The sequence below is a fragment of the Atractosteus spatula genome, chromosome 9 (genome assembly GCF_055471065.1).
Source record: "Atractosteus spatula isolate fAtrSpa1 chromosome 9, fAtrSpa1.hap1, whole genome shotgun sequence".
NCBI classification, from domain to species: Eukaryota; Metazoa; Chordata; class Actinopteri; order Semionotiformes; family Lepisosteidae; genus Atractosteus; species Atractosteus spatula.
This window is the reverse complement of record NC_142714.1, coordinates 11,886,546-11,899,920: the sequence shown is the minus strand read 5'-3', so window position 1 is coordinate 11,899,920 and position 13,375 is coordinate 11,886,546. Positions and strand designations below refer to the sequence as shown.

Here is a 13,375-nt window from a genome sequence, read left to right as displayed (position 1 = left end):
AAGACTAGTCAAACATTGGTAGATGATGCTTAATGTGGACAAGTGCAGACTATTTCATGCAGGTAGCAGAAACATAAACTAAAAATACAAAATGAGAAGCGCAGAACATGAAGAAGCTCTTTTGGGGAAAAAAACTTAATTGTTTATTTGAACATACAGTACTGTATCATTTACATCTTCTAGGAATTGCAGGGAAACAATAAAAAGGCAAATAAAAGACTGGAATAAGTGTAGAATTTAAAAAAAGTATGTAATAATAATTTTTACAATACACTATCAAATCCTTATTTAGGACAAGAATACTGTGTACAATTTAGGTCACCAATTGAAAAAAAACAACACTCAGTACTCAGTCCAGAAAAGAGTAATCGAATACACTCTGTGTCTTAAAACATTTTCCTGCACTGACAAGCTGAAGGTTATGAACATTTTGAACGTTTAGTCTTGAACAGAGGAGACTATTCAAAATCACCGAAAGGCACAGTGGACCCAGTGGCTTTCTTTAGAATAAACTGGTAAACACAAATTAGAGGACCCAAGTGAAAACTATACGGAAGTTCAGTTAAAACTAAGAATGGGATACTTTGTTTAGACAAAATGAAGTAGGAAAATAAAAATTAACTACTCAGGAAGGGTGACTGACATCAAGGAGTCACAATGCTATAGAATACTGACAGCTGTTTAGTAATGGTAATGTAAGTTTCTTCAAAGGCATGTTTTACTAGATTAATATGATAGCATGATGGATAACATTCTCAACAAATACATAGGACATGAGTCAAGAAGAAAAAATCAGTAGCAGGATATTAAGCAGTTGTCTAAGCAGTTTTTAATTGGACAGGATTGGAACTGTAACAATTTGTGTCCAGGGCTCCATTCCCAGCCCAAAGGTAGAAAGCTCCATTTCACTTTACTGAGCCAAACAGCCCAAGCGAGACCCTGCTGCTCATTAGAAGATAATCCCTTTATTAAAAGTTTATGCAGAACTGGCAACTCAAAAGACTTCAGCAGCCAAAAAAACTCAAAATTGTATCCTTGTGAGGATAAGGAAAATTGTTTTAAAAAATAAAACTTGGTTCCAATGGTTCCTTGCCAAAAAAGCATAGATAGGTGTGTGTGCAAATGTGTGCCTATGTACCATACGTAAGTGCTGAAATTCAGCTGAAAGTAGAAAAGCTCTAATTGGCTGCTATTAGTAAATTACTCATGTAGCCACAGGGAAAGGGAGCCCGGGGAATAAAGACAGATGGCCATTTACAATGAAGCCCTTTAGAGAAAGATGCAAAGCTGTCATCTGCAGTAAACTACATGCCTTTCATCTCTAGGTTTCTTGTCACATTGTTAAAGAGGAACTTCACTGTTTCTTATAGAAGCAGGATGAATTAATTCTGGAGACTAAATATGTCCTTGTTAGAAACATCTAGGAAGTATGTAGAGTACACATCTATACACAGACATTTAATCAAATATTCCATTGCTTTAGTCTAGTTAGTCTAAGAATACGAATGAGAGTTCTCAAAACAGGAAGTTCATAAGTTGCAAAACAAAGACGTTGAAGGAATTTGCTATTTTTTCTCATAATCTCCTCTTTCATAGTAATATACAAGACCTGTCAGATGGAGCAGGAATCTTGACAGTATAGTTCCACTTCCTGACCACGGAAAAGGGATAATTTAATCACACCTCTTCATGGTTGAGTCATGAATCCTGTTTAAATCACATTACACAGGAACAACACCAGAGCTCCGAGCACTCCAGAGACTAAGCCTATCCCTGCCCAGAGTTTCTGTCTTAAAGAGGCATACTGAACAACTGCTAGTTAGAAAATGGAAGAGTGTATTTATACGACTCACATAAAGATACTGAAAATCTTCCGAGGTTGTGAAGAACGAAGATTGAACCTCTTTTCAGAGCCCATACCCATGACCAATTCTAAATTCAAAGCCTTTCGAAAATAAAATAAAACTCTTCTTAAAAATATTTGTCTTAAGACAGAATTGGAGCTTATATCTGGTACCATTGGAAGGGGGTTGGTGATGAACAAGAAGCTAGTTTTCTCAAAACACATAGAATGACAGCTTTCAAATCCTGCTCTGAGGGTACTCCCCATATGCTTTAATATATCCACCAACATCCAAAGCTTTTGACGCACAAAGGCAATTAGGTTTGTGGTGCCAAGTATTCACAGCAGTGTACAGGACTTCACATTTCTCTTAGATAATCTGTCATAGCAAAGCAACAGGAATGATTCAAGATACCATAGATACTGTAACATTTACTACATGTAAAAAAAAACCTTCCCCAATCAAACCTCTTTGTTATAACAGGATTATAATTTAATAATATCTTGCAATAATAACGGCTGAATAGTGCTAACACTGGTACATTGGTACCTATGGAACATTTTTGTTACTGATAAAACTAGGTAGGAATACAGCAGTTGAGTTAATTTCAGTTTAAGCCTATAGCTCTCCGTGTACCTCCAAATAAAGTGGATAATTTATTTACATGGCTATATATTTCATGTAATTTAAATAAAAAACAAAATCTTAATCTACCTTTTTTCTACCTTTATAGAGAAATCCAATGAACATTTTAACCAGCCTTGTTGAAGCTCATTAAAAGTTACATGCAAAATAAGTATAAAAATAACCGAAAGAGAAATGGTGGGTACAGCTTTTAAGGGTTTATTTAAAAATAAGTTATACATCCTCAAACTGGCGCAACGCTGCATGTTAAAATGAAAACCTTCAGTCTCTCAGCATATTTAAAGGCCTTCCTTGCGTGCATTCTGTCCTCAGCTCACAGTAGTGAGAACTCTGATAGACACCGACAGATGAACATCTAGCTATCTCAAGTCATCACTGTCCAGCTCAACTTCAAATATCAGCATGACTCAGTGTGAAATAAGGCACAACCTTAAGGACATACTGCCTGTACCGTAAGTAAAAGTAGTGAATGGTAGATTATAGACCTCTGTCCTTCATATTCAGAACTAACCGATCTTATCCAGCTTTACACATGCCAAATAAATGTACATACTGTACTGCACGACTAATGAAGTAACCTGCATGACTTGCATATCACATGGATAGAACAGTCCTAACAATCCTTTACTGGGGCCCCACTGTTCCTTTTCATCCCTGACAATTTAGACCTGTGAATTATAAATATAATTGATTAAATTATATCTGATAATATAAATTATATCTGGTCATTGATTAAAAACATCCGATATTACTAAATACAGAATGACGGTGTATTCAAGAAATAATGCAAAAAACATGATAGTATAAGCAAAGTTTATTTTTAATTAAGTGACATTGGGATTCATGGGATATTGTGCAACACCAGCTGTTTAATTCAACTCTGTGTGGCCATCAGAAGAAGACATTGTATATTTTGTTTTTATTATTGTAGCTGACACCTACAGTATATCCAGTGCGACTTATAACTCTCCCCATTTTTACAACTGAAAATTTTTACTGAAACAATTTGTGTAAGTACCCATAGATGTGCCCCACCTTGGATGCAAACCTATCAACCTCTAGCAACACAGTTTACAGCCCTTTCCACTATTCCACAGCGTTGGTGACTGTGGTTTCCACAGTTTGCAGCTGCTGCCCTGGTAATAGAGAGTGGGCGATAGATGCACAGCCTGCTGTGAATCCTGACAGACCATTACTCCTTTTCTCTCCTGACTTTTCCCATTCCATAGGAAGTATAAAGGAATATGTGGTGTTTACTAACCAAATTACAACAGAGAAACACAGAAGTATCACACAAACATAGTAGATGTACAATGCGACAACCTAGTATGTGTATCAGATTAAGGCCTAAACTGTCTATTTTAAAGAATAAATTATCCATCAGATACCACCTTACATAAAAAACAGCTAAATCAGGTCTGTACTGAATGTCCCAGGTTTCAGATGAGCTTGTTTCTACTCACTGCAGTTACTTTCTTCAGAGTCAACAAATCAACAACAGTTTGTGCACCTTCCTGGAAACAAATTCCACTCCTCGTCTTATTGACGGACTGAAAAGTTGCAGCTGGGATAACACCAATGAAAAATGTCTTTGTGTGTAACATGTGGTAAATCTAAACCTGTGAGCAGAGGTAAGAGTGAGCTGCTGTGAAGATATTACTGTAATTTATGTGAAGTGAAGGTGAGGAGAGAAAATCGCTATTTGGGGGTTTATGCCGTCTTAGGAAGGAATAATTAAACTGAGGAAATCAGTTAAAATCGGGAAGGTATACAATTAGAACGAACTTTACCCTGCTAACATTAATCTTTTCCAGTACCATAACCAAGATAGTACTGTATAAACACCCTGCAGTGCTCTATCCAATGCATTTTGTCATCATTAAGTATATGAAGAATGACAGCAGTTCCCATCTTCAGACAAATTAGCTCATAGGCAGCCTTCTGTCTAATCCTTTTGCCTGGCTTGGTATGTAGTACTTCTTAGTTTTATATGCTTAAATTTGTTATGCTTGGTTCTTTGAGCTTCTATTTGAATGTATAAAAATGTGAGCTACATCGTGTTATGGATGCTTCCTTGGTTAGGGGTGGTCACTGCTTTCAGGAAACGGTCCATGGCACGAGCAATGACCACGCTGTCAGATGGTAGATTAATTGGCATTTCATGACTGGGATTAATTAATTCCTTGGTTTCCATTTTGACCCAAACATATATGCTAAATGTAACAGATTGGATATGCACCTCACCATGGCCTTAACACTAATGAATCTAAGATCTAATAAGAGTTCTAACATTTGCCTTAAGGTGATTTTCCTCTTATTACAGGATTTTTCATTTTCAAAGTACAGATTCACTCAATATTATTATGGCAGGTGCATAAACACAGTGGGGATAATCTTGCATCAATTAATACGTCTGTTAACCATTTCTGCACTAAAAGGCTTATTAATGTTTTTGCTTATTATTGCTAATGTCCCTGTTGAAAAAAAGATATCCAGAAAATGACTTGTTACTATAAAGGTTAGCAAGTGTAAAATAATTTCATTTAAAAAAGAAAGGAATCTCTTCAGTTTATTACAGTATATACTGTAACTTATTGGGAAGTTAATCAACAATCTGATTTTTTAAAAAAATAGGAGCATTTAGGAAATTAATTAATATCAATAATTTGTATTACATGGATACATTAGGATTACATGTACTCGGAGATCTTGGAGTACATTACATGCACTTGGAGATCTGTAGATAACATTAGGGTAACATTACATTAATAATTAGTTAGAAAAAATAACTGTTCAAAAACTGCCAGAAAAAAACAAACTTCTAACACTAATTCATTGCCCCCATCTGGGATATTTGAAGTTGTTCAGTTTGTTGCACTTTTTACAGATGACAATCTCCAACTTGAGAAAGAGAAAAGAAGAAAAAACAGGAGAGACTAGGAAAGTAAGACTTGAAGTAATATGAAGCAAAACTATTTGAAGAAAAGAGCTGATACAAAATTAAGGAGGGGGAAACTGAATCACATAAATCAGAAAGTACATTTTGAAATTCATCAGCTGCCTGAAAAGATAAATATATTTTTTGAGAAGAAAAGATAAATATATTTTGCAGAGAAAGCTAAAGACTAAAGAAAAACAGTTCTGCAATACTGTTAAAGGTTCAATCTCTAAAGAGCAGTTCTGTGGGTGAGCTGGTCGTGCTGCTGAGATGAGCTACTGTCCAGTTCAAATTGGCCTGGTAAAATTAATGTAAATGAATTCCTAATTAAATTAATGTACAATAGCTTATTGGAAAGTCAGAATATTCAATTTTATCAGCTGAATTTCAACAACTCACAGCAGGAATTGCTATACTTAGATATTTTATTTAATTATAAGAGAAATTGATAATTTTATAGAAATGTATTAAACATACAGGGTGGTTTAACAGATGTTTTTTGAAGAGGGCAAGTTGTAATCTCACACATCAGATCTCTTATGTATAAATATTCATCTGCTATCCACAAATAAGTTCTTTTCTAGCTCCTCTCCCTCCACCCGGCTTTCACACTTGCAGCTGCCTCCTTAGTTCATTCCTCCCTAGTACAGTATATTTCTCATACATTAGAGGGAGTTGTAATGGAGACGTAATTTCCTCCACCATGCAAGTTAATGCCCAAAACCAATACATTTAATTATGCTATCCCATTATATTCATCAGCCTGTTTCTTCATAATAAGAATTTGACTGTACTATTTTTTTGGAATGTAGTGCATTAGAATGAAAATGGTTGATGTCCTCTATAAATCCTTTATAAGACAAAATGGGAGGGTGGTTTATTGTAATTTACCATAAAAAGTGAATAAGAAATTTTAAGAAATGACTTGCAGTGTTTGATTTGCATTGTGCCAGGATGATCACCTGTAAAATGGTTTCTATCCAGCAATAACTTTCAATTGATTTTTTTAAGGACTCCATGTTGTTATTTATTACAATGTGAAATAATACATCAATTGTCCAGCTATGTTAGATAATTAAAAATATTAGAAACTAATAAATGTGTGAAATCTGTTCTAAAGTTGAAGGCAGCTATAGGATAGTACTGTTGTCATAACTTATAACTTACATCAACATATTCCATAATCTACCATTACATGCCAATGGTCACCTCTACTATAGGGTGTAATCGTAGAAAACAAGTCCAGATAGTGTAAATTGTATGCTTGTTGTTCAGCATCTAACACAAATCTTCACAGCATTTGTCTTGCGCTGTGACATTTTTTGCTATTTCCAAGCCTTTGATCACAAAATGCACAAATCCGAGCCCTTTTGGTAACAATTAATATGACGTTTAATTTAATTAACATCAAAATCAGGGCTCAAATAAAATCTAGGATTATCTTTTGGAGACAAGAAACCAGACGATTTATATTAATGTACAGTAACTTTATACTGTGAGTACAAGGCTTGTATTTCCATTTATTAAGCATAATCTCCTCATTATTCATCCATCTAGCTACAGTATACCTAATTTTTCAAAGGAGGACATCTATTAGGATAAAATTATTAAGGTCTTGAACAGCACTGATACATATTCATAAACAGACAATTTGGGAACTCATATTGTACATTATTTTAACAAATGCCGTCTTCATCACATGATGAAAGCATTGACATCATAATTGACTGATACTCTAATTGAATTGATGCACTTTTGGGATTTGCTAAACTAGCCCATTTTGAATAGCAATCTTGAGCTATGCGCCGACACTTAACCAGCTAAATGACTAAATCTGTGGGATGACCTTTGATATACTGTAGGCCGTTCCCAATTGAATTGTAAATTTTTAGCACAATATAGCAAGATGCAGGATTTTACCAAGACAATTTTTTTAGTCTGGGAACCAGAAAAACATATTAACAGCTTCTTACCCTTTCCTCCCAAAAAAACAATTACAGCTGGTTAAAACTACTTTAGGCTGACACTGAAGTACCAGACCATAGTATTCTAGTGTTTAACTGCAAAGAACTTTGTCTGTCTTCCCATCTTCATTTTAAGTTTCCAAATGATTGTTGTTTTCTTTTTAGAGTCTGAGTCATCCTTTTAAACAATCTTCTTACTAATTCATAATTACTAAACAGCACACCAATCTACTGTAGCAGCACCAATCCTGCATCGGTATGGTAAGGTTTAGGGTAAACCTCTCAGAAACCGCTTATCTAAAGCTCTATAGCCTTTACTTACTGTACTCCTTTTCCATCCAACCATTTTCAGTCTGCTTGTTGTTGGGGTACAGTTACTCTTTCCTCGCTCCTTCTAACTTTTATTTCCTATTTGTTCACTTATAATGTGTCACGGAGACCCTTCCTACTCCTTATGGACTCAAACAATCATACTGTACAACAAAAATTGCAATAAGATGACTTATAGACTTTCTATAACACAGTTTCAAATGGTCATTTTTATACCTGTAAATATTAATCAAAAAAGCAGTGGGGATTTTTCAGAGTATCTTTCAAAGTCATCATAATATTGGATTCCAGTAATGACAGCTGTGGTTTCATTGCTGTGGCTAGTTGTCAGGAGGAGAATGCACTGTTATTGTAACAATGAAGAGAAAAGTTTTTTTGCACTGCATTGTGAAAAGAGGGTGTGCCGAGATATACATCAAAGAGAGAAGATAGAACAAACCTATACATGTTAAAATCTTGAAAACCAATTTTTGATAGATTTATGGACATCACGTGACATTATTTTGGATTTCCTGACTTTTAAAATCAGCTCTGTTTTATGTGGATTCAAATGTAAATTGACCTTGAATATAGCAATAATGGCAAGAACCCAGAGGATGTCTGCCATCCTGCTCATGGTTTGAAAGACAGCAATTATTATTTTACAAATGTCAAAATGACTTCTTATATATTGGTTGAAACTTCTTAACACTGTAGAAAAGCTTAGAAAAAATTCCAAATTCTATACTTTGGGGATTATGCTTTTCTCATGTTGATTTCAATTTCTATTTGCAATTATAAAACATGGCCCACATAGTTCATTTAAAAAAAATGTAATGTACCCTGCACTTAATGGACAGTTATTGGGGGTTAAAGCCTAAATCTACAGATAAATTAATTTATACCAGCTATTCCCATTCTGAATTGTCATCACCCCCAGAAGACGCAACACATGTTTTTAAATTTTAATTCATGTTATTTTTCGTCAGACTTTCTGGAGCTCATATACTTGTTGTAAAAAGGTAGAATGAAAGATATTATAATGAGCAAGTGAATTTCCATAGAGAACGTCCTGCGCGTTCCCACTAACGTCTGGTATGCAAACTTGCAAACATCTGAGGAGAGTGTGTTGTTGACTGACAGCTAGATACCTTTTATAAAAAACTGTTTTCCTCACCTTTAACTTCTTAAAGAACTGAGAATTTTCAAAGAACTCAAATGGAGAAATCGTGATGAAGAAAAAAAGTAAATATAACTGAATACTCTCAATACAGTGTACAAAATAGTATAAACTGAGACATTATGGTCCAGGTTAAGGGCTTATTATCAGGAGCTGTCTGGGTCAAGTCATTGACTCATCATGTGTGTCAACCTAAGCAAGTTAACCTTCCTGTGCTCATTTCCTTTTTGAAAGTGACTCTACAGAAATCCTTTTGATTGATCAGTACTCCTCCTAGTTTATTTAAAGTAGATTCTTCACAAACCCACTTTCTTCTATTACAATGTACTATCATTATGTAACTGCATATTACTGTGATTATAGCAAATTACTGAGTAAATAACATGTAACCTCTGATTTCCAATAAACATATGAAGAGTTTAGGTATATCTAGGTATATTTCTGTTAAATTAAATTAAACAAATCCAATTGTAAGGAATGTAACACTTGTAACAGAACTTTAACAGGAAGATACGCTTCAGTGGATATTTATTGGATTCTTTTTAAATTTTAATACATATTAAAAGGCATGAAAAATGAACAAATGCTATTTGTTCTGAGACACATTGGTTACATTTCTAATTCCTCTCAATATATAAAGTTAATTATTCCAATGATTTATATACATAAAATTACTTTGCACAACAGTACATAGAGTATGTGCTATCATTTTATTCAATACAATACCCTGGAGTCACTTTCAGCTTAGTGTTGTTGTGTACAGTTCAGGTAAGATGAAATAGCAGTGAAAATTCTTATGCCACCCAGTCAAGAGGTCACAAAATATTTTGACCCCATTTATAGTTTTGCCAGATTTGAAAAAAGTGCAGTGTTTTGCACATTTCCCTTCTCGAGAATTCATATTTCCTTTTGGCCCAGGAAAGAAACAGTACGCAGACCGATAAACCTATGAAATCAAATCCAAAAAGATACATTTCTGGAGACCTACTGAATGCAAAATCCTGGATTTTACATACACTAATGTGAAATTCTCAAAGTACTGTATGTGAGAAAAATACTCCAGTTAGAGACATTTTGCAAGGTTTGACAAACAGGTTTAGTACTCAACCGAGTGGGTAGAAGTCTTCCAACTGTGAATTAAAACACAAGCATGAAGGGATATTGGACTTAATCTACATATAATTAAATGCAGGCACAATGCCAGAAGCTAACACTTCCTCAGTGTTTAGACAAAACAATATTCAATGCATCTTTTGCTGTTGTGAAAGGTGTTTGTATGGCTGAGCAGTTTCTTGTAACTATTCAAAGTTTAAATTCTCAAGCACCATTTACGATATTAATGCACACAGTCATAGTATACCTCCAATAATAGTCCTTATGCATTTGTTGGTCTAGCTAATCAAGGACAATTGTAGTAGTATAACTGAAACTGCTTTTTTCAATGCTAAATTTATCAAGGGGATAGACTGACTGCACTTAAGGCCCTTTGAAAACTTCAAAGACAGCTAATATTCCCAAGGTATACAGGATATTAGAGTTCACTTTTCTTGCAGCTTTAGTAACAAGTTGTGATTATTGTAATTGTAATGTTCCCTTTGGAATTCACAATATATACTACTAATAATAACATCAATAATACCAATGACTGCTTTTGCAAGCGTAGAGAAACAAAAACATTTTTCCTTATTCATAATTTCCACAAGGTACAGTAACTTTCACATTTTCACGCCCATGCACATTCATAATAGCAAACAGATTCCCCTTAGAGAGCTGTTACTGCCTTTTTCAGAAAGTGGTTTAAAAACTCTTACAGTAACATTACCACACCCCCTTTTTGTAAAATAACGCATTTAAGTTTTGTGGTTTAGTGACGGGGGGTCTGTAGAAGCGATTTATATACGCCTTTGTTAAACGACTTGTGCATCTCACCTACTGTACATTTAGTACCCACCATAAGATGAGGGATTTCAGAAAAAATGTTATACAGTATACAGTATCTATGTTACTTCAAATTATATAAAGATAAAATGTTGTGTGTTCCAAGCTTCTGTTAAACAGCTGTCTTTAAACAAACCCGTTTCATTTTCTTTTACACATCATTCAATACTCTTAGCTTTCCATAACAAAGGGCTCAGGGTATAGAGCTTATCCAGAGCTTGTTTTTTTCTTTCTCTGTGTTGTCTTAAGCACAAAAAGCAATCTCAATGTACTGGAATCCCTCACAATTTTGCGTGCTAATTGCTTTACTAGAGGGGTTTACTATCAAGCCATATAATCAGCGATTCCCAGCAACATTAACAAAGCATTTCTCTGTATTTTTTTTTTAAAAAAAAGACATAACCTAAAGCACAGCTTCAGCTAAATGCATGCTTTTTGTAGTTCATTTTCTCAACCTTTCATTAGGATAAAAATTCATTTCTATTGATCATTACACAGTATCCCCTTCCATGCCTTTCTCTGAGACCTGCATTCATTGAAAATGCTAACAGATTACAAAGAGCTTAAATAGAATTAATAAGCACTTAGCAGTGTAGTTATAAAAGGAAGGAGGAAAAAAAGATCAGCACAGCAGAAAAGTAAAGAGTGTAGCTTACCTTATTTTATGCATCTCGCTGTCAGAGGCCTGAAAAGAACCAAATCAGATTAAATGAATAAAAGAGAAGGTTCATCCTGCAGATGCATGCGGAGATCAGCCTTAACAAATGATTTTGGACAAGTATCTACATAGCGTCAGTAAACAAATCTACATCTGCATTAGCAGAAAAAAATTGACAGATTAACTCCGAGAAAAAATCGCAGCAGACTGCAGAAACACACTATACCCAAGGGCCATAGGCAACGAATGACTCAGTTGCTGCACTGAAGAGGAAAAAAGAAGAGAGAATAGCAAGTAACAGGTAATAGTATCTGTTGAATTTCACACATAGAAAATAATGCTGTTCTCACCAACTATGTTTTTTTTCCTTAAACAGTGATTTGTGTAGGGAAGAATACGGGTTGTTTTTTTTTCCTCATACATTATGCATAGGGATGGTATTATGCAAGTTGCATTTACATTTCCATTCTGTTTGTGTTTGCACTAATTCAGCATTGAGCCAATGGAAAATTGAGTCATTACAAATACACTAAGACGTTGATTCTTTATGTGTTTTGTTGTGTTAGCCTTATTTTTGACCAGTTCCTTGCTATTTTAAACATAAGGAAACCACTAAACCACTTATTATTATTATTAATAATACTAATAATAACCGAAGAAGGCTCACTCGAAGAAGGCTCCATAGCCGAAACATTGTGTTTTCTTTCTTCTCTTTTCAGCATGGAATAAACCTATTACTTGTTTCTTATTATAACAGGAGCTGGTACTTAAATAGTTTATTGTTAAAGTATATAACAAACTATTAACAAACATAAACAAAAATGACACAACACACATCCAGAAAGCCTTCACTGATTACATCTACGCCTCTAAAGAAAAACTTGATTATACTATACTGAAAATAAGTGTCATTGGTATAGCAAAGTATGATTAATGACTGTGAGACGATTGATTGTGAGACAGTTTCTGCTGCAGGATTTGTTGACACTCAGCCCACTTTGCGAAGACATTCATTTACATAGTTGATAAATACGTGTACCAGGCTTTTCATGCCTGAAGTGTTCTAAAAGGTTTTGGATTTTTCGGATACTACCCACCTCAAAAGCATTACAATGGTACATTATTCCTGGGGACAGAATGTGATCTGTCACTTAGGCATTGTGATATTCTGCCCCCTGTCAAGGAACAGCACCTGGACAGGTGCAGGAGGTTCCACTCAAACCTGAGAGAAAATATATGGAAAAAAATCTGTCCACATACAGAATAAACATGTGGATCCTATTATCAGCCCCCCGTTGTGGATTCAAGTGGAGCAAGCAACATTCACTACAGCTGCGCGAAGTTTAACCAGCTAGACAGCATTAGCTATATCAATATTCCATCCAGCTGCTTTATCAATGTACAGGGTGCTGGGAAGCTGGAGCCCACCCTGGTAAGCAATGGGCACAAGGCAGGGTACAGCCCGCACGGGTGCTCAGTGTGTACCCTGTCCAGAAACCCCCAGAGCGACCAATTCAATAAAAATGAAAAAACTTTATATCTTTTTCCTGTTTGTATTTTGTTGGAAGTGGTATCAGGTACTATACTGGTTCTGGAGAACAGGTGTACAACCTGGGATATTTTAAAGCTTTTTGTTTATTTTTTTAAATGTGACGGACTGCGATGGGCTCCAGTAACTCGCAGGACAGACATTCCCGCCAGGGCCAATGTTCCCAGAAGTCAATTAACCTACTGGTATTTCTTTGCACTGTGGGAGGAAAATGAACACCTGTAGGAAACCCATGTGAATGCAGGGAGAACATCCAAAATCTTCACAGAAAGCACCTCAGGTCTGGAAAAGAACCCGTGGCTCCAGTGCTGCGAGGCATCAGTGCTTTGCATACATTAATGCTTTTTAAA

At 35.2% G+C, this 13,375-nt stretch overlaps 1 protein-coding gene across 1 annotated transcript in view; it reads right to left on the bottom strand.

Moving 5' to 3' along the window:
• begain (brain enriched guanylate kinase associated) overlaps positions 1 to 11,551 on the bottom strand; it is a 63,322-nt gene extending 51,771 nt beyond the window's left edge. Inside the window, exon 1 of the mRNA XM_088925475.1 lies at positions 11,475 to 11,551. Within this exon, the coding sequence (XP_088781601.1) occupies positions 11,475 to 11,488 (14 nt within the window). The 5' untranslated portion in view covers positions 11,489 to 11,551. The remainder of the gene's footprint in view (positions 1 to 11,474) is intronic.
• Between the last annotated feature and the right edge of the window lie 1,824 nt (positions 11,552 to 13,375).